Source organism: Elephas maximus, chromosome 24 (genome assembly GCF_024166365.1).
Source record: "Elephas maximus indicus isolate mEleMax1 chromosome 24, mEleMax1 primary haplotype, whole genome shotgun sequence".
Lineage (NCBI taxonomy): Eukaryota > Metazoa > Chordata > Mammalia > Proboscidea > Elephantidae > Elephas > Elephas maximus.
The window spans coordinates 44,116,529-44,144,219 of record NC_064842.1 but is presented as its reverse complement, the minus strand read 5'-3'; the positions used below and the strand labels follow the sequence as shown (position 1 = coordinate 44,144,219).

The following is a 27,691-nucleotide window of genomic DNA, read 5'->3' as shown; positions in this document are numbered from 1 at the left end:
CTAAGTTGCAAAAGTTATCACTGGCAGTGGAGATCAAAGATGATGATTTTTTTGTTTGATTTTTAATGGAATTTGCAAAAACCCTAAATTGTTTTGCCACCCTGACATTTCCCCCTGATCGTATCCAATACAGTCTACCAATGCTTGTTCATTGATAGGGTATCACTACTTTATTGGAACGTTGGGTTGGAGTTTTGGTTGACATTTCTTAGTATATCATTTTAGCTCCTGCTCTTAAGGTAGTCGGAAGGAAAAGAGACTCGATACCTTCTACAGTGGAAAGGTAAAGTCAGCCATATGGGTGTCTCCAAATTGTTTGTGTGATGGCATATTTGGGGAGCCTTGTACTTCCGTTGGAGCCCTGGTGGCATAGTGGTTAAGAGCTTGGCTGCTAACCAAAAGGTCGGCAGTTTGAATCCACCAGCTACTCCTCAGAAGTCCTATGGGGCAGTTCTGCTCTGTCCTATAAGGTCGTTATGAGTGGGAATTGACTTGATGACAATGGGTTTGGTTTTTGTGTTTTTTTTTTTTTGATACCTCCATAGGGTCAGAATTGACTTGATGGCAACACGTTTGGTTTTTTTTGGTTTGTACCTCCATTTACTAAATGTGTTGAAAATGTACTATGCAATGTGGAAAAATTAAAGTCACCTAAGTTATGGCTCTTAGCCTAGGAGTTTACAGTTTAATCTGGGAAACAGCTTACTCCCAAACTAAGTAGAAATGACAAGCAGTAGATGATTAAGTGCTGAAGTGATTGCTGCAGAATAGTGCCCCAGAGTTCAGAGAAAGGCAACTCACTAGAAATTGTTGTGGTTGGAAAAACTGTCTGGAGGTAGTAGTAGGTCTCGAAGGAGCCCTGGTAGTACAGTGATTAACGCTTGACTACTAACCGAAAGGTTGGCAGTTTGAACTGACCAGCCACTCCGCAAGAGAAAAACGTGGCAGTCTGCTTCCATAAAGATTACAGCCTTGGAAACCCTATGGGGCAGTTCTGTGCCCTGTAGTGTCACTATGAGTCAGAAACCACTCAATGGTAATGTTTTTCCTTTTTTTTTTTTTTTTAGTAGGCCTTGAAAGGAGCCCTGGTTGCACAGTGGTTAAACACTAGGCGGCTGGCTAGTTTGAATCCACCAGCTACTTTGTGGGAGAAAAGACCTGGTGATCTGCTCCCATGAAGATTACAGCCTAGAAAACCCAATGGGGCAGTTTTGTTCTGTCATATGGGGTTGTTATGAGTTGAAATAGACTCAACAGTGCACAAAAACAGTAGGACTTGAACTAGGTTTCGAAGATGGGTAGAACTGAGATAATTCAGGCTCATCTCTCACCTGGATTGTTACCAAAGAGTTTCTTAACTGGTCTTTCTGTATCTACCCTCTTAAGTCTTTGATCTGCCCTTGGATCAGTCTAGACCAGCACTGTCCAATAAAAACATAATGGAAGCCACCTATATCATTTTATATTTTCTAGTAGGCACATTCAAAAGGTAAAAAGGAACTAGTGGAATTAATTTTAATGTTTTATTTAACCTAAACCTTCAAAATCTGGTGCGTACTTTACACTTACAGCACATCTTAATTTGTATCCTAAATTTTCATCAAAAATACTTGGTCTGTATTTAGATTTCATTATATTTACAGTTGAAAAAGTAGATTCACATCCCCAAATTGTTCAAACATACTTCAAAGTTTTCCAGTAACTGAGTTGCATATGAAAGTAAAAAAATAGCACGGGAAATCCGGGGTGGAAAGTGTGCTGTCACATTATAGGGAGAGCAACTAGGGTCACATAACAATGTGTGTATAAATTTTTGTCTGAGAAAAAATAAATAGTTTGTCACACCAAGCACGTTTCAAATGCTCAGTAGTCACATGTGGCTTCCGTTTTAGATGGCACAGGTGTAGCTTTTCTAGAACCCAAGCAGGTGTACCCTATTTAATATTTAGTGCAGCCTGTGGTGGCGTAGTAGTTAAGTGCTACAGCTGTTAACCAAGAGGTTAGCAGTTCAAATCCGCCATGCGCTCCTTGGAAACTCTGTGGGGCAGTTCTGCTCTGTCCTGCAGGGTCGCTATGAGTCAGAATCAACTTGATGGCAGTGGTTTTGGTTGCCTACAGAATAAAGTCCAAGTACATCATGACCTCCATGTCCAGCCCCTTTTATCCCCTCCTCTCCGCTCACTGCTCCCTCCTGCAACCTCAGTGCTCCAGTGATGCCAGACTTAGTACAGTGACCAGGAGAGCAGTCGCTGCATGCTCTTGTCCCACGTGCATCTGCTCTGCCTGATTCACCCACTCAACTTTGAAGATTCATTGTGAGTGTCTTCACTGCCTCCATGAAGTGCTTCCATTGGCACCTGTAACACATTATTGCACCTCTTCCTCTGGCTATCTTTCATGATTAGACTATGAGCTCTGAAGGTTGAGACTGTTTTTCCTGTATTCCCAGGCCAGCACCTGGAATATATAGATGTTGAATGAGTACTTTTTGGTGGTGGTGGTAGTAAGGGGTGGTGTGTTATCGGTGGGAACACCATCAGCAGAGACCCTGAGGTGGGCGTTGTGTGTTTAGAAATCATCATGGAGACCAGCCCAGATGAAGTAGGAAGTTTTTGGGGGAAGTAGTAACATTTAAAGATCTGTCTCCTATGCCAAGCATTGTATGCTAAGTAAGCACTTTCTGTGAGTCGTTGTTTATCTTCCTAGATCCTAGCCACTTTTTTTTTTTACTTAACTTTTATTGAGCTTCAAGTGAACGTTTACAATTCAAGTCAGTCTGTCACATATAAGTTTATATACATCTTACTCTGTACTCCCACTTGCTCTCCCCCTAATGAGTCAGCCCTTCCAGTCTCTCCTTTCGTGACAATTTTGCCAGCTTCCCACTCTCTCTATCCTCCCATCCCCCCTCCAGACAGGAGATGCCAACACAGTCTCAAGTGTCCACCTGATATAATTAGCTCACTCTTCATCAGCATCTCTCTCCTACCCACTGTCCAGTCCCTTCCATGTCTGATGAGCTGTCTTCGGGAATGGTTCCTGTCCTGGGCCAACAGAAGGTTTGGGGACCATGACCACCGGGATTCCTCTAGTCTCAGTCAGACCATTAAGTCTGGTCTTTTTATGAGAATTTGGGGTCTGCATGCCACTTATCTCCTGCTCCCTCAGGGGTTCTCTGTTGTACTCCCTGTCAGGGCAGTCGTCGATTGTGGCCAGGCACCAACTAGTTCTTCTGGTCTCAGGATGATGTAGGTCTCTGGTTCATGTGACCCTTTCTGTCTCTTGGGCTCTTAGTTGTCGTGTGACCTTGGTGTTCTTCATTTTCCTTTGCTCCAGGTGGGTTGAGACCAATTGATGCATCTTAGATCCTAGCCACATTTTAAAGATGAGCCTGAGGAAGCACAGGACCAAAAAAACCAAACCCACTGCCGACATTGATTGCAGCTCATGGCAACCCCATAGGGTTTCTGAGGCTGTAAATCTCTACAGAAGCAGACTGTCACGTCTTTCTCCCACAGAGCTGCTGGTGGTTTTGAACTGCCAACATTTTGGTTAGCATTTGATCACTTTAACCGCTGCGTCACCAGGGCTTCTTATGAGGAAGCACAGAGGGGTTAAGTTATCTGACCAAGGTCACATAGCTAGTAAGTGGTGAACCCAGGATTCAAATTTGGACAGCCTAATTTTTTAAATTCCACTCATACTGTTAACACTTCAGTTATGAATACAATAGGGTCAGGTTATGCTGGCCCAAGGAAAACCTCATCTTGAGTACATTAGAGATTTTAAAGCACGGGAATGACATGAAATTAGGTTTTAGGAGTATTGATTTGGTAGCAGTGTTGGGTGTGTCCGTGTGAGGAAAAACTAGAATGTTGTGATTTAAATATGACATGATTAGTACCTGAGTGTTTCAGGCTCGTTTTATGAGGTTTTGACATTATTGATGTCTTGTTTAGAGCAGAATCCCCAACACTGCAACTGGGCAGCTGGGCTTTTAGGGTAGCTTTGGTCCTGCCTGCTCCAGACATTCACACTGTCTTTTGTGGCAGATTTGCCCAATGCAGTATATTGTTTTAACCCTCTTCTTCCTGACTTGCACTCTGGTCTCAAGTCCAGTTGGTCATCATGTCTTATCAGTGCTATCCCTTGGATATTTCTGGGGTCTTCTCTCTGTTTGGAGTTTCTCTGTCCTACTTCATGTTCTCATCTGGACTCTTGTAAGCAGCTTCTTCAGCAAGCCACCTTGCCATCACACCAGTCTCTTCACAGTGCTACCAGATGTGACCATGGAAATATGATTAAGTCATTTCTCTATTCAGAATCTTTCATGCTAAAGTATTTATTGAGTGTCTGGTGTCTGTGTGCCAGGGGCTGAGATACAGCAGTGAGTAAAAAACATACCTGTGCTTTTGGAGCTCATATTCTAGAGGGGAGAGACAGACATTAAACACATTAACAAATGTACAGTGTGTCAGGTGTTAGTAAATTCTCTAAGAAGAATAAAGCTAGGCAGAGAAAAAGAGATGGATGCTTTGGGTGTAACTTTTCATATGACTATAGTAGGTGGTGAGGTTTGGTGAAAAGCACTGGGCTTTGGTATTTAGACTGACCTGGGCTTGGGATCCCACTTCTGCTAATTACTTGGTGTAACTTTTGACAAGTTACTTATCTTCTTTGAACCGTTTCTTTATGTACAAACTAGGCTTAACCAACCAAAAGAAACAAACCCATTGCCATCAATTTGATTCTCACTCATAGTGAGTGACCTTATAAGTCAGAGTAGAGCTGCCCCATAGGGTTACCAAGGTTGTATAAAGCAAACAGTCTGTTACATCTTTCTCCTGCTGAGCGGCTGGTGGGTTCAAACTGCTGACCTTTCGGTTAGCAGCCAAGCTCTTAACCACTGTGCAACCAGGGCTTCTTCCCGGCTTAACAGTGTCTATAGGTTATGAGGTTAAATGAGATAGTGCATATATTGCCTAGCACAGTTTTGAAAAAAAAGGCATATATCAAATGCTCAGTAAATATTCCATCTTTGCCTTTTCAATGTCTGTTTATATGTTTCCATCCAAAAAGATTGCCCTTTCTGAGGGTAAAGACCATGTCTTGTTTTTTTGAGTAATATTTAAAATATGCTTATTTTAGAAATAAAGAAAAACATAAAGAAGAAAAAGGAAAATCTACTGAAATGCCACCGTCAGGAAATAATTAGTTAAAATTTTGGTGTCCTTGGAGGATGCCCTGCCCCAGACTACTGCCCTAAGACAACCCTCTAACTTGAAACTGAAGACATTCCCAGAGGCCACCTTTTAGCCAAATAATAGTCGGGGCTTTAAAATAAGCAGTAACATCCATAAAGAACATCCTCCTTAGAACAATCAACTGTATGAGACCAAAAGGGCAACATTTGCCCAAAACCAAAGATGAGAAGGCAGGGAGGGACAGGGATACTAGACTAATGGAAACGGGGAACCCAGGGAGGAAATGGGGAGAGTGCTGACACATTGTGGGAATTGCAACCAATGTCACAGCAACAATTTGTGTAAGAATCATTGATTGGAAAACTAATTGCTATGTAAACTTTCACCTAAAGCACAATAAAATGTTGAAAAAATTTAAAAAACAAAACAAAATTTAAGTGTCTTTCTTTTCAGTCTTTGTTTATAGTTAGGATTTCATGTAATAATATCCATCAGTTTTTGATTACTTATTATGTGCCAGCAAGTGCTAAGAAGCTAGCAGAGATTGTCTTTTGAATCCTTGTGAAGTAGGTACTATTATCATCATTTTGTAAATGAGAAAAATGAAACCGAGGGGGGAAAAAACTTCTCCAAGTTTATAAGCTTGTAAGTGGAAAGGCCAGGATTTGTATGTGTATGTATTATTACTAATAATCATTTTTGTGATTTGGATCACACTGTGTTATGGTTTTATGGTCCTTTTATATGTATTTCTTGGGGAGAGGGAACTTTAAATAACTATACAGTGTTATGTCATAGAACTTATCTCCTAGGATGGGCATTTATGATGTTTCCAATTCTTCACTATTAGACAATGTAGTGGTAAGCCTCCTTCACATGGGTCTTTATCAGTGGTTCCGATTATTCCCGTAATCTATATTCGTGTAGCAGAGTTGCTTATTCCCAGGGCATGCACATTTTCAAGGCTTTTGATGGATATGATCAGATTGCCCTCCAGGAGATACCCTTCTTGACCTGCTGTTCCTACCACAGCCCTGCAGGGCTTGAGGGGCCCATTTCCCTTGATCCACTTACCTGTATTGGGATTCTCATTTTTCTCTTTATTATTTTGCTAGGTGAAAAATACCATACTTAAAACCATGCCTTATTCATCTTTGTATTCAGTAGGGACTCATTCCATGTTTGATGAGTGAGCCCATGTTGAATTTTTGGTCCTGTAGCTTTTTTCTTCTCTTGTTGGAAAGCTTTTAGAATTTGCCTCCCTTTGGAATTTGCAGCTTCTAACCAAACAGGTCACAAAGAAAACCACGTAATTGAGCTTGTTGGAATATGTGAGTATATTGGTACCAAGTGAGCCTCTCCTACTAGTAAGGGCATGAATGTTGTTGCTCTTTAATATTTGCTGACTTGGAGGCTTTGTTACCTGAAAAAGGGTAGTTTATTTCCAGGTTCTTGGCTGTAGGTCAGTGCTGAAATAATGAAATAAGTAAGCAAATGAGCCAGATGGTATATATTATGTTGTATTATTCTCTTTCTCTTGTCTGTTTGTCTAGCCTTCTTAGCACTAGATTCTGAGATTCTTGAGGGCAAGCATCATGTATTTTATTCACAATATTGAAAAAAACTGTTTATTGGTATACCAAAAACCCAAACCCATTGCCCTCAAGTCAATTCCGACTCATAGCTACCCTATAGGACAGAGTAGAACTGTGCCATAGGACTTCCAAGGAGCGGCTAGTGAATTCGGACTGCCGACCTTTTGTTTAGCAGCCCATCTCTTAACCACTCTGCCATCAGAGCTCCGTTTATTGGTATAGTCACTGTGAAAAAAATTAACCCGACTTGCAGAGTAATTTTGGTCCAGTAAAATTGAATGTAAAGCAAATCTCATTTATTATGTTAAAAAAAAAATCAGAATCAGATGTTTCATTGTAAAAACAACTTTGTTAAGTGTTTGTTATAAATTTATTGGATGTCTAATACTGCATTTGGCTCTCTGGAATTGTCTAGGTATACAGATATGTGAAAGAGCATACATAAAAGAGAGTATACATTCTGTGTAAGATTTTTGAAGAGTTGAGATGTTGTGGAGATTGAAAAAAGGAAAGACCCGCAGTAGGAATGTCGGTCAAGGATGCTTGAATGAAGCAGGTGGGGGCCTCAGTCTGGGCCCTGAGCAAAATTGTAGAACCAGGAAAGAGAGAGATGAGGATAGGAAGAATACCTGCCAATTAAAACAACTTGTTTTAATGAAAAAGCAGGTTGGATGATACAGTTGGCCAGTTTTGGGGTAGAAGGAGATGTAGAAGATATAGATTTACACCTGCCTGAGGAGTGTAAATTTAATCTGATACCTATTGTAAATTCTTAGTCATGAGGCAGCCTTAACTAGCAGTTACTATTCACTTGCCTATAGTTAAACAGCTTTTAAGGGGAAGAGCCAGGACTCAAACCCAAGTCTTCTGATTCCACAAAGAAAATAAACTTGTCTGGAGGCTTTGCAAAGAAGGGATTAAATAGGCCTTGGTAGTAGAAAGAGCCTTGTACTGAGAGGCAGAAGAATTGAGGCTAGCAGCTTGGGTTGTCTGAGTCTGAGCTCTAATGAATATAGACTAGAATATCTTGAAACTTCCTTCCAGGTCTAAAAATCCAGTGATGGGGCTTACGTAGAGGTTGTGCAAGGTAAGGAGTAGGAAAGGGACTCAATGATGACGCTTGTCTAGACAAGTTTTGAAACTTGGAAAGTGGCACTATTGACTAAAATGGGGAAGTTAAGGAAGCAGGATTTTTTTTTTTTTAATCTTTTTGCTTGAATACTTGCTTTTTTAGTAGAATTTGATTAGTTGTGTTTTTTTTTTTTTTGGCAAAATAATCCTAAAGGCAGATAAAAATATAGAAATTAATCCTGGGTGAGGTGTTAGGTTGAAAATATCATTGGAAAATTACCAGCTTAATGGGGTATTTTGAACTTGCAAATGCTGATGAGCACCTAAAAAAAACAGCTGTCCTCTAGTGGACCCTGACTCATGGCAACAGTAAAACTGTGCTCCGTAGGGTTTTCGATGGCTGATTTTTCAAAAGTAGCTCACCAGTCTTTTCTTCCAAGGCACCTTTGGATAGACTCAAGCCTCCAACCTTTCTGTTAGCAGCCAAGTACATTAACTATTTGTACCACCCAAGGACTCCACCGAGCCCCTAGAAACCGTAAAAAGAATGCTGAGAACTGTGGGAAAAAGTGAAAAAGAGTAAGAAGAAAATCGGTAGAAAACTAGACCAGCACAATGTCACAGATACAAAGGAGCTGAGAATCTCAAGAAAATTAATGCAATGGGCTATAATATCAAGTACACTGAAAATGATGAGTTAAATTCACTGACCTTGATGAGCAGTGTCATTGGTGGCAGTAGTACTAATCCAGGGGAGTTGTGATAGCACAAGCAGGTTGGAATAAAAAATTGTATGTAACTAATAGTAAAGGCAAGCAGCCCTGATGGTGCAGTGGTAAAGCACTTGGCTGCTAACCGAAAGGTTAGTGGTTGGAACCCACCAGCTGCTCCGGGGGAGAAAGAAGTGGCCATCTGCGTCCGTAAAGATTACAGCCTTGGAAACTCTATGGGTCAGTTCTACTCTGTCCTACGGGATCTCTATGAGCCAAAATCAACTCAAGTAGTAAAGTTAATTTTTTTCACAAGAATAATTACAAAAGATATTACAGTGAGGTTGAATTTGGAAATGGCAGTAAAGTCAAGTAAAGGGTATGACTATGGAAGTTAAGACAATAAAAAGAACTCCTTCCTTACGCAGCCGAAGGGCTTGGTGGTGGGACAAGGACCAGTGGGTTAAGGAGCAGGAGCCAATTCCAGTAGGGTAAGGAATGGGAGGGTGATGTGGTTGCACAACCTGGGTTTTTCAAGTTTGGTTACTAGAGTGGAAAATATATGCCTTTACTAACCTCTCAGTATATTGATGAAACTGGGACTTCTCTCGGAAACCCTGGTGGCATAGTGGTTAAGTGCTACGGCTGCCAACCAAAGGGTCGGCAGTTCAAATCTGCCAGGTGCTCTTTGGAAACTCTGTGGGGCAGTTCTGCTCTGTCCTATAGGGTCGCTATGAGTCGGAATCAACTCGACGGCACTGGGTTTGTTTTTTTTGGTTTGGGACCTCTCTCAGATACAGATGCTATGGCAGGTTATATTTTTGCAAAGATGGCTATGTGTGTGTGTGTGTGTGTGTGTATATATATATATATATAAGCCAAATCAAACCCATTGCCATCAAGTCAATTTTGACTTAAAGCGACCCTATAGGACAGAGTAGAACTGCACCATGGAGTTTCCAAGGAGCGCCTGGTGGACTTGAACTGCTGACCTTTCGATTAGCAGCCGTAGCTCTTAACCAATACGCCACCAGGGTTTCCAGCATATATATATATATATCTTACCCAGTTGTTTTTCTTAAGTTGTGAAGCTGGCCTTCGTCTCTTAAGAACTGAGATCTGTGTTTCCTTGATTCTGATCAGATCTCTGTAACTGCCTTGACTAATGGAATGAGGCAGAAGTGACACTGCTTGATTTCTGAAGCTGCCACTAAAGGCAACCAATTTAGCTTCCTTCTGGCTCTTCCTGTCTTGAGACGTAAGCCTAGGGTGCCCTGAACTAACATCTAAGAAGTCCAGCTATGCTAAAGCTACTCTGCTGGAGAGATCATGTGGAGAGAATCTAGAGTTAGGCTTTTCTGAGGCGCCCCCACCCTTACATCCCCAGTCTATTGAATCTTTTAGCTGAGGCCCCAAACGCTGTGGAGCAGAGACAAACCATCTCTGCTGTGTCCAGTGTGAATTCCTGACTCATAGAACCTGTCTTAGTTATCTAGTGCTGCTATAACAGATATACCACAGGTGGATGGCTTTAACAAAGATAAATTTATTCTCTTACAGCCTAGGAGGCTAACAGTCCGAATTCAGGGTACCAGCTCCAGGGAAGGCATTCTCCCTGTTTGCTCTGGGGGAAGGTCCTTGTCATCAATCTTCCTCTGGCCTAGGAACCTCTCAGCGCAGGGACCCCACGTGCAAAGGATGCGCTCCCCTCACGTCATTCATGGTAGCATGAGGTCCCTTTGTCTCTCTGCTCTGTTCTCCTGTATTTCAAAAGAAGACTCAAGATACAATTTAATCTTGTAGATTGAGTCCTGACTCTTTAACATAACTGCGTCTAATCCTGCCTCATTAACATCATAGATATAGGATTTACAACAAATAGGAAAATCACATCAGGTGACAAAATGGTGAACAATCACACAATACTGGGAATCGTGGTCTAGCCAAGTTGACACACATTTTTGGGGGACACAATTCAGTCCATAACAGTGACCATAGTAAATATTTTACACCACTAGGTTTTGAAGTAATTTGTTACACAGCCATAGAAAATGGAACAGATACCAATATGGAATCTATCAGCATGGTCAAAGAAGAAAGGAGAAATCAAAAAGATGATGGAGATTGCAGCTACAACTATCGTAAAATTTGGTGGTACAATTAAATGACAGGTACTGGGAAATAAAAGCTCCATAGTGGCTGAAACACTCCTCCCATTTTAGTTTGTAAACTTGTTGAGATCCAAATAAGAAAGCCTTGTGGTTTGTGGATATCCGGATGTGTTACCTCTAGAAGTTGGCTGGGATGGCGAGCCCTTCACAGTGGTGGAACAGGTGGGAAGGTTGAATGGGAGAGGCTCAACTACCAATGACAAGGAGTCATTGTTGGGCTGGCTTCAAAAACAGGTTGGTCCTGTCAGTGTCAACTTTTTATGTAGAAGATATGAGAGAAGTTGGTTTTGAAAGCTTGGATGACTTATTTTTGCCCAAAAGATGCATTCTTTTTTTTTTTTTATTGCCTAGATCTCAGGTTTTTATTTCATTTTATTTTTTATCGTACTTTAGATGGAGATTTACAGAACAAACTAGCTTCACATTAAAAAAATCAGTGCACGTATTGTTTTGTGACATTGGTTACCAACCCCATGACATGTCAGCATTCTCTCTTCTTGGCCTTGGGTTCCCAGTCACCAGCTTTCTTATCCCCACCTGCCTTCTAGTCCTTGCCCCTGGGGTGGTGTGCCGCTTCAGTCTTGTTTTATGGGCCTGTCTAATCTTTGGCTGAAGGGTGAACCTCAGGAGTGACTTCATTACTGAGCTAAAAGGGTGTCTGGGGGCTGTACTCTCAGAGTTTCTCCGGTCTCTGTCAGGCCAGTAAGTCTGGTCTTTTTTTGTGAGTTTGAATTTTGTTCTACATTTTTCTCCAGCTCTGTCTTGGACCCTCTTTTGTGATCCCTGTGAGAGCAGTCAGTGGTGGTAGCTGGGCACCAACTGGTTGTTCTGGACTCGGTCTGGCAGAGGCTGTGGTAGTTGTAGTCTATTAGTCCTTTTGACTAACCTTTCCCTTCTGTCTTTGGCTTTCTCAAAGGATACGTTCTTTTTTTTTTACCGTACTTTAGGTGAATGTTTACAGAACAATCTAGTTTCTCATTACACAGTACACATATTGTTTTGACATTGGTTAACCACCCCATGACATGTCAACACTCTCCTTTCTCAACCTTAGGTTCCCTATCACCAACTTTCCTCTCCCCTCCTGCCTTCTAGTCCTTGTCCCAGGGCTGGTGTGACCCTTTAGTCTCATTTTGTTTTATAGGCCTGTCCAATCTTAGGCTGAAGGGTGAACGTCAGGAGTGACTTCATTACTGAGCTGATAGAGTGTCCAGTGGCCGTACTCTCAGGGTTTCTCCAGTCTGTCCAGCCTGTCTTACTGGCCTGACAGAGACCAGAGAAACTCTGAGAGTATAGCCCCCAGACACCCTTTTAGCTCAGTGATGAAGTTACTCCTGAGGTTCACCCTTCAGCCAAAGATTAGACAGGCCCATAAAACAAAACAAGACTGAAGTGGCACACCACCCCAGGGGCAAGGACTAGAAGGCAGGAGGGCATAAGAAAGCTGGTGACTGGGAACCCGAGGCCAAGAAGGGAGAATGCTGACATGTAGTGGGGTTGGTAACCAATGTCACAAAACAATATGTGCACTGATTTTTTAATGCGAAGCTAGTTCTGTAAATCTCCCTCTAAAGTACAATAAAAAATAAGCAAGCCTGGTCTTTCTTTTTGAGTTAGAGTTTTGTTCTATATTTTTCTTCAGCTCTGTCTGGGACTCTCTATTGTGATCCCTGTCAGAACAGTCAGTGGTGGTAGCGAGGCACCATTTGGTTGTTCTGGACTCAGTCTGACGGAGGCAGTGGTAGATGTGGCCCATTAGTCCTTTGGACTAATCTTTGTCTTGTATCTTTAGTTTTCTTCATTCTTCCTTGCTTCCGAAGGGGTGAGACCAGTGGAGTATCCTAGATGGTGGCTCACAGGCTTTTAAGATCCCAGACGCTACTCACCACAGTAGAATGTAGAACATTTTCTTTGTAACTATGTTATGCTACTGGAGCTAGATGTTCCCCAAGATCACAGTCCCCATAGCCCTCAACCCAGCAATTAGGTCCCTCAAGGAGTTTGGCTGCATCTGTGGAGCTTCCATGACCTTGCCTTGTACAAGTTGCGCAGGCTTTCCCAGTATAGTATACTGCCTTACCCTTCACCAAAGCTACCACTTATCTATTGTCTGTTTAGTGTTTTTCTGTCCCTACCCCTGGCCTTCCCTCGTTACCGTTAAAGATTGTTTCTTTTTGTGTGCAAACCTTTCGTGAGTTTTTACAGTACTGGCCTCATACAGTATTTGTCCTTTTGTGACCGACTTATTTCACTCAGCATAATGCCCTCCAGATTCATCCATGTTATCAGATGCTTCACACATTCATCGTTGTTCTTTATTGTTACGTAATACTCCATTGTGTGTATGTACCACAGTTTATCCAGTCATCTGTTGATGGGCATCTAGGTTTCTATGTTTTTGCTGTTGTGAACAATGCTGCAGTGAACATGGGTGTGCATATGTCTATTTGTGTGACAACTCTTATTTCTCTAGGATATATTCCTAGGAGTGGGATTGCTGGATCATACGGTATTTCTATTGCTAGCTTTCTAAGGAAGCGCCATATCATCTTCCAAAATGGTTGTATGATTTTGCATTCCCACCAGCAGTGTTTAAGAGTTCTGATCTCTCTGCAGCCTCTCCAATGTTTGTTATTCCTGTTTTTTTGATTCTTGCCAGTAATGCTGGGGTGAGATGGTATCTCATTGTGGTTTTGATTTGCATTTGTCTAATGGCTAGTGGTCACGATCGTTTCCTCATGTGTCTGTTGGCCCCTTGAATGTCTTCTTTGGTGAAGTGTCTGTTCATTTCCTTTGCCCATTTTTTAATTGGATTATTTGTCTTTTTGTTGTAGAGGTGTTGGATTTTCTTGTAGATTTTAGAGATTAGACTTTTGTCTGACTTGTAATAGCCATTTTTTTTCCCAGTCTGTAGGTTCTCTTTTTACTCTTTTGATGAAATCTTTTGATAAGCATAAGTGTTTAATTTTTAGAAGATCCCAGTTACGTAGCTTATCTTCTGGAGTTTATGTGTTGTTGATTGTGGTTTGTATCCTGTTAATACCGTGTATGAGGGCCTCTAGTGTTGATTGTATATTTTCTTCTTTGAGCTTCATAGTTTTTGGCTTTATATTTAGGTCTTTGATCCATTTTGAATTAGTTTTTATATACGGTTTGAGGTATGGGTCCTGTTTTATTTTTTTGCAGATGGACATCCAGGTTTGCCATCACCATTTGTTAAAAAGACTATCTTTTCCCCATTTGATGAACTTCGTCGAAGATCAGGTGACCATAGGTGGATGGATTTACATCTGGGCTCTCAATTCTGTTCCGTTGGTCAATGTACCTCTTGTTGTACCAGTACCAGGCTGTTTTGACTACCGTAGCTGTATAGTAGGTTCTGAGGTCAGGCAGTGCGAGTCCTCCTAAAAAGATACATTCTTGAAAGATGTGTACTACCTTGTTTTTCATAGTTGCTTACAGAGAAGGAAGCTCTGCATTACAAATAATCTCCAACACAGGCCTGTGGTGGATTGCAGTGAGAGCTCTTGATTCTACTGTTCATAGGGAGTTTAATCCAGGAGGACATGACAGGTCTCATTATTTTAATGGACTATTTGGTGTACAGCAAAGGGGAAAAGCTTCGTGCCTGGTATTACCAACATTGGTGCTCTTTTAGCCCATGAGAGATGTGGCCTGTACAAGACAAAAGTGACCTTGGAAGTATAGGCTAAACCAGACTTTATAGGAAAAAGAGTCAATATCTTGTAGTTTGACGTTTGGGAGATTACAGACAAAAATGGATCGCTGTTACCTGAGGAGTCAGCAGATGGAGTTGCTCTCTCGGAGTGACGTTCACTCTCAGAGTGAAGTGCTCACATGGGGTAGCTGTGTGAAACAGATACAATGCTGGGTGTGCATTTGTGTAAAGTGCTAAGAACCAATTGATGCAGAAACAGCTCCCTTGTTTTTCTGTGAAAGTAATGTGAAGTAAACTAGATGGGCACTTCTCTTCTTGTTAAAACACTCACAGATCTCAAACAGATTACATGATTATAGCCTCTTTTTTATTAATTGATTTACTTGGAATGCCAAGTGAGTCTAAAAATTTAGTTCTAGATGCTTCCAAGTGATTATGAGAGTGTTGTCTCACAGGTTAGAGCCTCATATATTATTAGCTGTGTCTTGTGGCTCTTGAAACTGTTTAGGAATCCCAAGTTCTTTAGAAAATTCTGGTTACTCTTAATTAACTTGGCTTAAAAATAGATCTTGTATGTGACCAGTATTGTTTTCTATATCCAATTCATGCATTCTTTTCCAGGATAATGCTCAATTGAAATGATACTGGAAGAAGAAAAGTTGGGAGATATTTTAAGCTTTGAGGAATCCCATTGGCTGCTATGAAAATAGAATTCCTTAATATAGGTTATTATTATAAAATGACTCTTTTTTGGGTTTTATATGCAGTGGAGTTAGATTACAACATTTAAATGGTACATATTGGCCCAATAGGAGTCCCTCGATGGTGCAAACAATTAAGCACTAGATTACTAACCAAAAGATTGGCGGTTTGAACCCACCCATAGGTGCCTTGGAAGAAAAGCCTGGTGATATGCTTCTGGGGTTTCGGTTTATTGGCCCAATGCTGGGGGAGAAAGTTTTTAAAACCTTGTGACTATTCCTAATTTAAAAGCATACTTTCAAGATTTGAGCCATTGCTGCAGTCCCCACCTTTGATTCTTAAAACATCTGTCTTAGAAATGTAAAATAAATGGATTCTTTGCCTTTCTTATGTCTGTGCTACTAGGTCAAAACTAAATATGAATCTTGTGGGGTGTTAAATGTTATCCTGTCTTTGGGTTGTAGCATATTTCTAATTCCTGCCTTTTCTTTCATTTCTTCCTCAGGATGTGCTTAAGTCCTTGAATGCTTAAGGACTTCTAGATTTTACTCTCAGCACTGCTAGAATCTCTATCACTCTTCCCCTCCCCGCCAAATCTGAGTATGTACATTATCTTAAAGAGTTGTAGTTCTAAAGTATGGTCCATGGATCTCAGGGGGTCCCTAAGATCCGTTCACAGAGGGTTTATCAGGTTAAAACTCATAATAATACTAAGACATTTGCCCTTTTCGCTGTGTTGTCATTTTCACCAATGGAGCAAAAGCAATGGCAGGCACAACTGCTGGTGCCTTGGCATAAATCAAGGTGGTGGCACCAAATGGTGCTAGTAGTCATTGTATTCTTCACCACCCTGTACTAACAGTAAAAAAAAAAAAAGTCATTTTCCCTTGAGAATGTCCTGCATGAAGCAGTAAAAATTACCGGTTAAATCTTAACCATCAAGTACACTTTTGTTCATTTAAAAAAATTTTAATTTACCTACAGTAAAATTTACCTTTTTTAGCATCCAATTCTGTGAATTTCACAAATGCCAATAGTCGTGTAACCACCACCTCCACAAATGATACAGAGCAGATCCATCACCCCTAGAAGTGTCCTGAGTCCCATGTAGTCAGCACCTCCCCTCATGTTCAGCACTTGGCAACTACTGATCTGTTTTCTGTCCCCCATAGTTTTTTTTTTTTATAGTTGTGCCGTTGGAAACCCTGGTGGTATAGTGGTTAAGTACTACAGCTGCTAACCATGAGGTCAGCAGTTCGAATCCGCCAGGCACTCCTTGGAAACTCTATGGGGGCAGTTCTACTCTGTCCTGTAGGGTCGCTATGAGTCGGAATCAACTTGACGGCAGTGGGTTTGGTTTTGGTTTACAGTTGTGCCATTTCCAGAATGTTATATAAATGGAGTCGTACAGTATGGGGCCTCTGAGTCTGGCTTCTTTTATTTGGCAGAATGCTTTTCAGATTTGTCCTCATTGTGTGTATCAGTAGTTGGCTCCTTTGTATTGATGAGCAGTATCTCACTGTATAGACGGACCACAGTTTACCCATGCATTAGTTGAAGGACCTTTGAGTTGTTTTCAGATTTGGGTGGTTATGAATAAAGCTGCTGTAAGCATTTGCAGGTTATTGTGTGAACATAGGCTTTCATTTCCGCTAGGAGTGGGATTACTGGGTCAGAAGTTTAATCTTATAAGAAACAGCCAAATTGTTTTTTGAAGTGATTGTGCCCTTTTGCATTCCCACTAGTTATTCCACCACCTGGCCAGCACTTAACGTTGTCTGCATTTTGTTGGTTTGTTTTTTTAAGCCGTCCTTGGGAATGTGGTGGTAGTTCATTGTATATTTAATTTGCATTTCCCTAGAGACTAAAGATATTGAGCATCTTCTTTTTTTGCTTGTTTGTCATCCATATGTCTTTAGTGAAGTAACTGTCCAAATTTTTGCCCATTTTTTAAACTGGGCTTGTTTTCTTATTGAGTTTTGAGAGTTCTTTATATATTCTAGATACAAGTCATTTATCAGCTGTGTAAGTTGCAAATATTTTCTCACTGTCTTAGTACAAGTTTTAATATTCTATGTGACAAAGTAGGAAGTGTGCATAAAGCATTTTGCCATATTGTGAAGAAAAATGGTTGTCTGCAGGAAAAGCACTTCTGTAATTGAATTGTGGCCTGACATAGTGGTTACCCCTGCCCCCCACCGCAAGCCTCAGTTTTACTTGAAAGAATGACTGACAGACAAACTGGTTATTCAGACTTGCGTATCTTCTCAAATCTCAAAATTATCTCAGTGATATTTGAGGGTATTAAAAATGAATGAGGCAAACCTGTCACTTCAGGGAAAACAACTGACAGTCGTTTTGCCAGTGATGAAATTAGAGCTTTCTTTTTTTTAACGGAATTTTGGAAAACGTATATTCACTACTATGATCTTAGAGACTCCCAGTACGTAAGTTTTTCTGATGACCTTGGTGCTGATAGTAATGAATATAGTTTTGGATATTGTATAATGGATTGAGTTGACATTGGGAAGACCTGCAGTACTCAGTAAACTAGCATTTTCCAAATGGCTAATGCATGGTGCTATAAAATCATGCTTCAGTAAAAGATCCATTCAAAGTACAAGATAGACCAATGGGTTGTAATGTTTGAGAGTTCAGAAAGTTACTCGATAAGATTTCAGCCTCTACATTGCAGCTAACCTTTAAGGAACTACTACTTGTCAAGTACTGGTGTGGTATCAAAAAAGAACATCCAGTTATCTGAAAAGACTATTAAAATACTACTCTATTTTCCAAATCTATGTCTGTGTGAGGCTGGATTTTCATCATATACTTCGCCCAAAACATGTATCAGTAGACTGCATGTAGAAGCAGATATGAAAATCGAGCTGTTTTCTATTAAACCAGATATTAAAGAGATTTTCAAAAATGTAAAATAGTGCTACTCTTCTCAATAGATTTGTTTTAGAAATTATTGTTTTTTTTTTTTCTGAAAACTACGTTAACATGTAATAAGATTATTGCTGTTTTTAAATTAATGGACAAATATGTTTTAAACGACTGATTGAATTCCTAATATGGTAAATAGTGATAGATATAGCCCACTGCAGCCTCAGTTTTTTGAGGTCCTCAGTAATTTTTAAGAGTCCAAAAGAGTCCTGAGACCAAAAAGTTTAAGGACCGCAACTTAAAATAATTTAATTCTACAATCAGTGTTGTGCACTGGGTGGAAACATGATATGCCCTAGCCCAAGGCTTCTTAGTTTAAGGCTTTCAAGAAGGAATTTAAACCTACTTTCTAGAATTGATAAATTTTGTATTCTTTAAAATGAAATATTATCATTTCAGGTGGCTCTTTAAACTCTGTCTTCCATTATCATAGATGATATTCAGCATTTGTAGATAAACCAAGTACCTCATATTGTGGGACGATGTATACCTCTTTCTCTACCAAATTTGCAGAAATCGCAATAAAGATTAAAGATCGTGGGTTTGCATCTCATTTACTTAATCCTTCCCCTTTTCATCTCAAATAGGGTTTCCTCATTAGCACTGGAAGTCCGAAGGCTGACATGAGAGGAGCGGTGAAAGGACTTACCTAACCCATAAATAGGATGTGAACACATGTTACAGATTCGTTGTTGGCCATATAGCTCACTGATTTATTCAGTAGCTGTATTCTCTGTTTAACACTCAACCTTTTAGCGCTCATCAATATGTCATGAAGCTAAATATCACTTCATTTCTGTTAGTGCTTTCTCTTCTGGTAAACTTGAAAGGGCAAGGGGAATAGGATGCATGTAAATTCTGTCTTAAAGCCGCAGACAGCAAGCATCTTGTTCAGCTGGGACATGTTTTTGTGCTATCTGTTCCAGGAGAATTAGAAATTGTAGAGGGACCAAAACCAGTCTCTTAGTTTGGGAGCAGTGGAGTTTTCTTTGTACAAGAGAGACCATATTATTCAAAAATGATTCTTTTTTTTTCTTTTGGCTTTTATATGCAGTAGAGTTAGATGATAACATTTAAATGGTGGGTGTTGGCCCAGTGCTGGGGGAAATGTTTTTAAAACCTTCTGTAAAAATGACACAGCATCAGACCTCATCTAACTTCAAGGGAAAGAGAGAGAATCACCATCATCAGCCTAAAGCTGATTCCTATGAGGTGGAGGGCAAACATACCTCCACTGTCCAACCTTTTCACAAGTCTCACACCAGCTGTTCCCCTTACCACACTCTGAGCTTCTCTGCTGGATTCCATAATCCATTGCAATGGCCACACAGAACTCACAGACCATACTCAGGATTGTGGGGTTTATTAAGATCAGGATCAACTTGGAGTTTACAGGAACAACTCAGGATACAGTTCTTTGATCAGGATAGCTTCTTCTTGGCCATGCCCGCAGGGAGGTGTCTGCCACTAGGCCCTTACTCTCAGCTCCTGTTCTCGGCATTGGCCCCCACTAGGGCAAGTATTACAAAGCTGTTTAGCTCCACTGACAATTGTCCAGAGGCACTCCACTCCGCTAGCAAGCTTCATGCTTGAAGGCGCTCAAGCACTCTCGCTCCTTGGGTCAGCAGGCCCACTGCAGCTGCCTCACTCCGTGGGCCAGGAAGTCCTCTGTACCATCTTGGCACTGGACTCCTGGTTCTGCCGATGCCATTTCTCTGCCGCTGGACTCTGCTTTTCTTGCTGCCACTTCTTGCCATCGTGCTTACTAGAGCTACTTGCTTCCACGCCGTCTCTTACTGTCTTCAGTATTACAGCTCCTTCTCTCAGTCTCCTGAATCTACGCTCCACTCCTGGCTCTTCGGTTTAATGGTAGTGAGGCCTCCCCTCCAGCCTCAGGGTTTGGCTCCCTTTAAGCCTAGCAGGATGGCAAAACTGACCAATACCCTGCAAGGGTTCTGTACCTTATTTGCATTAGTAGGCTGTCAGCCCCCTTGGTGGGCCACAAGCACCTTGTTTGCATAGCCCCACTCAATCATTTTGTTGGAGTTACAAGACCATGGCTAGAGGGCCATACAATAATAATTACTGCACTGCATTTTGTGACTATTTCTAATCTAAATGCATATGAGATCATAGTACTTAGTGGCCTAGTCTCACTCTCTAAACAAAAAAAAAACACTGCTTAATCCAGCAAAGTAGATATATATGAAGATAATAATGTTTGGAAATCTTTAATGAGATTTTGGCTTTAAAAATGTCTCAAATTAAAATACTTAATTTATAAAAGACTAGCTGTATAAGAGAGGCCCTCTCTTTATCCTTCCCACACCCCTCCCCCTAAAAGAAAAGCTGTATTAGGACTTTTACATCTGAATATTAATATATTGGAAAGTTAAGGATCCTTTAGTTAATTTGCAGGGTTGCCTTTTATACTACTTTTAAGTATAGTCTGTTCAGAGAAGAATTAAATGTACTTACCAAAAAACTTGATATAACTGCTTAAATAAATGGCTGTTTTATTCCAAACATCAGCTGAGAGCCTAATTCTCAGCCTGTTATTTAAAATTTTGAACTCCGATAGTTGTACATGAAGAGACTTCTTTTATGAAAACTTAAAAACACTTTTGGGAACGGTGGTTGCTGAGGATGGTGTATAACTGTAAATGTTAACTTACGTTATGCAGTAACTTGCTCATGGAATGTGTTGTCTGTGATTTCTCTCCATTCCCTTCACCTTGATTACAGAGAGGTACAGAAAGCGGTCAACACTGCCCAGGGATTGTTTCAGAGATGGACAGAGCTACTCCAGGATCCCTCCATAGCAACAAGGGAAGAAGTCGACTGGACCACCAACGAACTGAGAAACAACCTCCGGAGCATAGAGTGGGATCTAGAAGACCTTGACGAAACTATCAATATCCTTTTCTGTGGTGTCCGTGCCATTTGGGGTGCATAGACAAGTGGACAAGCGTTTATCCAAATGTCTCAAGCACATGGATTATACATTTTTCTTTATAATTGATTAATGTTGCTTTATTTTGACACATCTGAAATAATTACCCAATAAGCTAAGATACCCATTGAAAAAAACCAAACCCGTTGCCACCGGCTTGATTCTGACTCATAGCAACCCTATAAGACCAGTAGAGCTGCCCTGTAGGGTTTCCAGGGAGCAGCTGGTAGATTCAAACTGCCGACCTTTTGGTTAGCAGCCAAGCTCTTAACCACTGTGCTGATGGTTTCAAACTGCAGACCTTTTAGTTAGCAGCTGAGCTCTTAACCACTGCGCCGCTAGGGCTCCATAAACTAAGATAGAGTAGCCAAATTCTTCTACAGTGCATGACAAATTGTGCAATATAGATGCAGCATGTGTAATGGTTATGAACCCAGGCCCTGCAGTGAGGCTGCTGGTGTTCAGGTCCTGACTTCACCAGTTACTAATGGTGTGGCCTTGGGCATGTTGCTTAACCTCTCTGGGCTTCAGCTTCCTCTTCAGTAGAAAGTTATGGTAATAATATACCTAGCTTATAGGGTTGTTTTAAGGATTAAACATATAAACCCACTGCTGTTGAGTCGATTCTGACTCATAGCGACCCTATAGGACAGAGTAGAACTGCTCCATAGAGTTTCCAAGGAGCACCTGGTGGATTTGAACTGCCGACCTCTTGGTTAGCAGCTGTAGCACTGGACCACTACACCACCAGGGTTTCTGATATAGAGCATCGAAATGCCTGGCACACAGCAAGTTTCTATAAAAGTGTTAGCTGTCATTTCATAGAGGTATATATAGACCAATATTATAAAATTACAGCATCAAAAGAAAATCCTTTGATAAACTGTCATTTTCCTATTTAACAAGTGATGTTACCATGCCAATCTCCATTGCAAAGGCATCTTGTACCATGAAACTACATTTAGTCAAAATAGGTCTATTGTGCTAATTCATGTTAAATAAGACCACTGATCTGACTGACCAACCAGAGAACTATAAAAGCAGAATTACATGACCTTTTGTCAACTAGAAGTACCATTTAACCAGAATTTTGGATGGAAAATATGCCAGTAGCATGTTTTGAGTTCTAGGAAGGAAATCAGCGTTAGTCAGAATCACTCTATAGTTAGCACAGGTACATATGCAATATCTCAAATACATAATTTTAAGTAATCATAATGTCCTAGGTACCTTTTAAATCATTAAAAGACAGGTAATGTTCCCTAGAATTAATGGAACACAATATGTGAGGGATGGAATTAAAAGTCACAATTACAGAGAGATACTTCTTCCCTTGAGGCAGAAGGGAAGGATAAAGGATTGGAGGAGAAAGAAAAAAATGTGAGATTAAGAGGAAAAAAAATTGGTAGATATTTGTCATTTAACAAATATTTATTGAATGTACTATGCATTTTGTTAGTTACAGACATTAGACTGATAAGCAAAACAGTGTATCAGCCGTCATAGAACTTATGGCCTAGTAGGGGGGATAGACATTAAATCAAATAATAACACAAATACATACTTACAGACTATGAGAGAAAAATACACACAGCTATGGGAGTGTCCATGGGGTGATAGGACCAGGCTAGGGGAGTAGGAGAGTCAGGGAAGCTTTCCCTGACCTTCCTCTCTTTAGAGTGAGAAGTAGGGTTAGCTTCTTGGCATCAAGGGAAATGGTTTGGAATGACAAGTGTAAAAGGTATGCAAAAGCTGTTATGGGAGAAGGTGATCTGGAGTCAAACAGGGATAAATACGAAGTGTGGGCAAGCGTGAGGAAGAGCCAAAGTCAGCTGTGGTCAGACCACATGAATTTGTGGTGGATGCCATCAGCAGGGGCTGTGGTTCTTAAACTGGCATGTCGTCTCTACTGTGGGCATAGGAACCGTCACATAGCTCGTGGGCAGAGAAAGTTTGAGAATGATTAGTGTTAAGTTGACTGTGTTTTCAGAAAGTTTGGGCTAGGTGTTATTGCTTGCATGTGAGAGAATCTCTTATTTAACAGAATGTCGTTTGCTAGGCTTTTGACAATGAAATTGTTTTACCTTGACTGTTTGATCCACGCATAGTTGAAGCAAATCCTAGAAAATTCAATCTCGATGCAACTGAATTGAGTATAAGAAAAGCCTTCATTACAAGTACCCGGCAAGTTGTCAGGGTAAGGAATACAATTTTATTTTATTATTTGTGTGAGAAATAAGCTTACTTCTTTGAACTCTTTCCCTTAATTGTGAACTAATAGGTCAACTCTGAAGCCACTTTTTGGTATGAATTAAATGTCAATTTCCCAAATACACTTTCTCTCACTGAAACAAAGAAATCTGTTTTTACTATTGTCAAGCTGATTTCTTAGAGCAAAGATGAGACAGTAAGCTGCTGCCCAATTTACTGTCTCAAAGATGAGTACCTAGTTAAAGAGTCTAGTTGTGGATGTTTTTGAGGCATCTTTTAAGTTTGTAGCTTTTAACGAAGGTTTCGCAGGCAGTTTTTTACTAAAGAAAGTAATATTCTTGTTTTTGTATAAATAACATATTTTTGAGGTAATCTTTTTTTACATATATGAAGTCACCTACACTGTCTGAAAGGTAAAACAGTAAACTGAGAAGGTTACTTAAATGGTCCATATGTCTGCTTCCTCCAAACCAGTTACTTTTTTATCCCTTTATTTCTTAGTATATTTTATGTCTGGACAGAAGGAAGAACTACTCTTATAGAAACCATTTGGTTTCTTGATTGACTGGTAATCACTTTGTATTGTTGAAGAGTGACTCTTACTTGGTTTGGATGGCGGCCTCTTCCACCATCTGAATCACTTCTGGAACTCTTGCAACCCATGTTACTGACATTTCCATATACAACTGCTTGACAGCTTTTCAGGGGGTATCCAGAGCAAGCAGTCATCTATCAGATATTAAAAAAACCAAACCTAGTGAATAAATCTTTAGTCTCTATTTATTTATTTAGGTAATAGTAAAGGACCTAAGAGAAAATATCATTTAGGTAAAATTTTGTGTCATTAAGATATGTTTTTTATTTTGAAATTGTGTGGCCAAGCCACTTGATTAGCATAACTAGATGTAAGCGAACCAGCTGTCTTAACATATGTACTAGAAAGCAGCTTCCTTGAATAAAAAGACTTGGTATCATACCAGTGCTAACATATGGCTTTTTAAGAGTCATCTTAGTCAGGAACCTTGGTTTATGTTTGCCAAAGACTTTATGTCGTGTGATTTCCTTTGAAATCATTTCAAACAGTAGTCGTTATCACTGAACTTTAAACATTCCTGTTCCTTGCTTTATTCAGTAGATGCCTTTTTATATACGTGTAACTAAGTTGTTTATTAATAAACCTGCCTTTTAATGGGGCAGTAACCTTTCTGGACCTCAGGTGCCAAATCTATACAAACACATTTGGATTAAACACATTTGGATTAGACACTCCTAATTTCTGTTTCTGTAGGAGCCCTGGAGTCCTCGTGGTGCAGTGGTTAAGAGCTCAGCTGCTAACCAAAAGGTCGGCGGTTTGAATCTACCAGCTGCTCCTTGGAAACCCTATGGGGTAGCTCTACTCTGTCCTACGGGGTCTCTATGAGTTGGAATTGACTTGGCAGCAACTGGTTTGGGGTTTTTTTTGGTTTTATTTTTCATAGGAGCCCTGGTGGTGCAGTGGCTAAAGTGCTTGGCTGCTAACCCAAAGGTTGGTGGTTTGAATCCACCAGTGGCCCTGTGGGAGAAAGATGTGGCAGTCTGCTTCTGTAAAGATTTAAAGCCTTGGAAACCCTGTGGATGGCAATGGGTTTTTAATTTCTATTTCTAACCAGTTAAAAATGCTATCCTGATAAGGAACCCCTGTTGTTAGGTGACAAGTTTTTTATAAGGTAAATAATTCCTTAATTATTTATTTTGTAAATGTGATTTTGTTTTATAATAGATTTTCAGAATGACACTTCTGTAGCTGTTGGTATTTAAATGGTACCTTGAAATGAAGCATATATTCATGACCTTAATGATATTTGTTCTTTCTGCAAGGTGGTACTATGAAATTGCAGAATTTACAAATTTAAATTCAGAGGGCATTATAGCAAAAGTTGTCAGTTATAATTGGATGTAGAATCTGAGGTTTGTTTTCTACTGTCTGAAAAGCTTTTAAAAATACATTCTTTGAAAGAAGTATCCTCAGTCAAGTCAGTACTTCAAAATGCTATAGTCCTTCCAGAGTTGAGATCAAAATCATATTCAACTATATGATCCAACTGAATATTTTAGTTTTTTTTTTTTGAAGCCCTGTTTAATCATTCCTGTTTTAATTTATGACCCCTTTTTGGGAAGCTGTTACTACTTGCTGGTGGTCAGCTTAGAGTATTACCTAACTGATCTTTTGCTGATCTGACTTCAGTACAGTCTAATTGACAGTCCTGCAGGAAGAAAAGAAGTAGCAGTGATGCTAACTTGGTTGTTTTTTTTTTTTTTTTAATAATTTTTATTGTGCTTTAAGTGCAAATTTACATATCAAGTCAGTCTCTCACATACAAACTTATATACACCTTACTACATACTCCCATTTACTCTCCCCCTAATGAGTCTGCCTGGTCTCTCATGACCGTTTTGCCAGTTTCTAACCCCCTTTACCCTCCTGTCTCCCCTCCAGACAGGAGATGCCAACAATAGTCTCAAGTGTCCACATGGTGCAAGTAGCTCACTCCTCATCAGCATCTCTCTCCAACCCATTGTCCAGTCCCTTCCATGTCTGAAGAATTGGCTTCGGGAATGGTTCCTGTCCTGGGCCAACAGAGGGTTTGGGGACCCTGACCACCAGGGTCCTTCTAGTCTCAGTCAGACCATTAAGTCTGGTCTTTTTATGAGAATTTGGGGTCTGCATCCCACTGTTCTCCTGCTCCCTCAGGGGTTCTCTATTGTATTCCCTGTCAGGGCAGTCATCGGTTCTTCTGGTCTCAGGATGATGTAGTCTCTAGTTCCTGTAGCCCTTTCTGTCTCTTGGGCTCATAATTACCTTCTGAGCTTGGTGTTCTTCGTTCTCCTTTGATCCAGGTGGGTTGAGACTCATTGATGCATCTTAGATGGCCGCTTGCTAGCATTTAAGACCCCAAATGCCACACTTCAAAGTGGGATGCAGAATGTTTTCTTAATAGATTTTATTTTGCCAATTGACTTAGATGTCCCTTGAAGCCATAGTCCCCAAACCTCTGCCCCTGCTTTGCTGACCTTCAAAGCATTCAGTTTATTCAGGAAACTTCTTTGCTTTTGGTTTAGTCCAGTTGTGTTGACCTCCCCTGTATTGAGTGGGTAACTTGGTTTTTTAAGAATACTTTGTATTGACTGCATATTACTGCATTTAGCTGAACGGTATTTGGGATTGCCAGGATCCGGGTTGGAGAGATTGACAGAGAGGCATTAGGGAGTTAGCAGATCTGGGAAATGATCACGCTCACATTAGGGGTTTGTGCATCATACATGTATGTGAGCCTCTTCTGTTGTGTTTCATTTAATGTTGCTCAAAGGGAATACGTTTGATCCACTTTGTTTTTAAAACAGCGAGTGTCAGTTATGTGTTCTCCTCTCACACTGGGGTCCAGTGATGCTCCTCTGGGGGTTCAGTGATGCTCCTCTGGGGGTTCAGTGATGCTCCTCTGGGGGTTCAGTGATGCTCCTCTGGGGGTTCAGTGATACTCCTCTGGGGGTTCAGTGATGCTCCTCTGAGGGTTCAGTGATGCTCCTCTGGGGGTTCAGTGATGCTCCTCCATTTTCTGGTTCTGCCTGAAAAAGTAAATCATCCTCTCCGATTGATGTCCTCTGGTTCGTGCCTTTAGTTAGTCCCCCTGCTTAAAAGAGGCTTGTGGTTGTTTTTCCAGCGTCTTTTAATTTTGTATCGTTTTTACTAAAATTTTTGCTGGCGGTTTTTACCGAAGAAAGCAACATTCTTGTTTTTGTGTAATCAGCATTGATATTTTTGAAGTACCTTGAAAATTTTTTTTTTGCATGTGTGGAGTCACCTGAGATTTCTCATGTGAAACTTTTCTGTTGTGGAAGTACACTCCAGACCTGACTTTGGTTTACTTCAGCAATGAAAGGTTTTACAGTATATGGCAGAAGAACAATGAATGACGAGTAAGGGACCTGAGTTCTAGGCCCAGTTGCGACCTTAATAAATTTTAATTGTGGCAAGTTATTCAGCCTCTGTCAGTCTCAATTTTTTTAGCTATGAAATGATCCGCACTAACATTCTCTGACTTTATTTTAACTTACAAGGTGATTAGAAATATTCCTTCTCCCCTAAACTGCCTAAGAAAAAAACCCTGTTCCAACCCACGAATTGTTTATAGTCAATTTTAAGTCAAGATAGAAATGGCTGTGGTTAGTGAAAAAGCGAAAGGCATCCAGTGTGGGCACAGATGACACTGGGAAGTGAGACCTCTGTGTGGCCAACCCTGGGATTTATGGTATCTCATGCATTCAGTTTAGAAGACAGTGTGAAATTCCGTGTGGAATGGAAACAGGAGCATAAATAACCAGGACATTTGTTGTTCTTTTGGCAGATGAACCATAGTTTATTGGGACTAACTGCTTCTTGACTGCTGATTCTAAACTTCATGTGTTAGA

General features: G+C 40.5%; 1 protein-coding gene across 1 annotated transcript in view; it reads left to right on the top strand.

Annotated features, from left to right (window-relative positions):
• Positions 1 to 27,691, top strand: part of STX6 (syntaxin 6) — a 56,464-nt gene that overhangs the window by 1,977 nt on the left and 26,796 nt on the right. The window contains exons 2-3 of the mRNA XM_049867984.1: positions 20,827 to 20,996; positions 23,137 to 23,231. Of these exons, the coding sequence (XP_049723941.1) occupies positions 20,827 to 20,996; positions 23,137 to 23,231 (265 nt within the window). The remainder of the gene's footprint in view (positions 1 to 20,826; positions 20,997 to 23,136; positions 23,232 to 27,691) is intronic.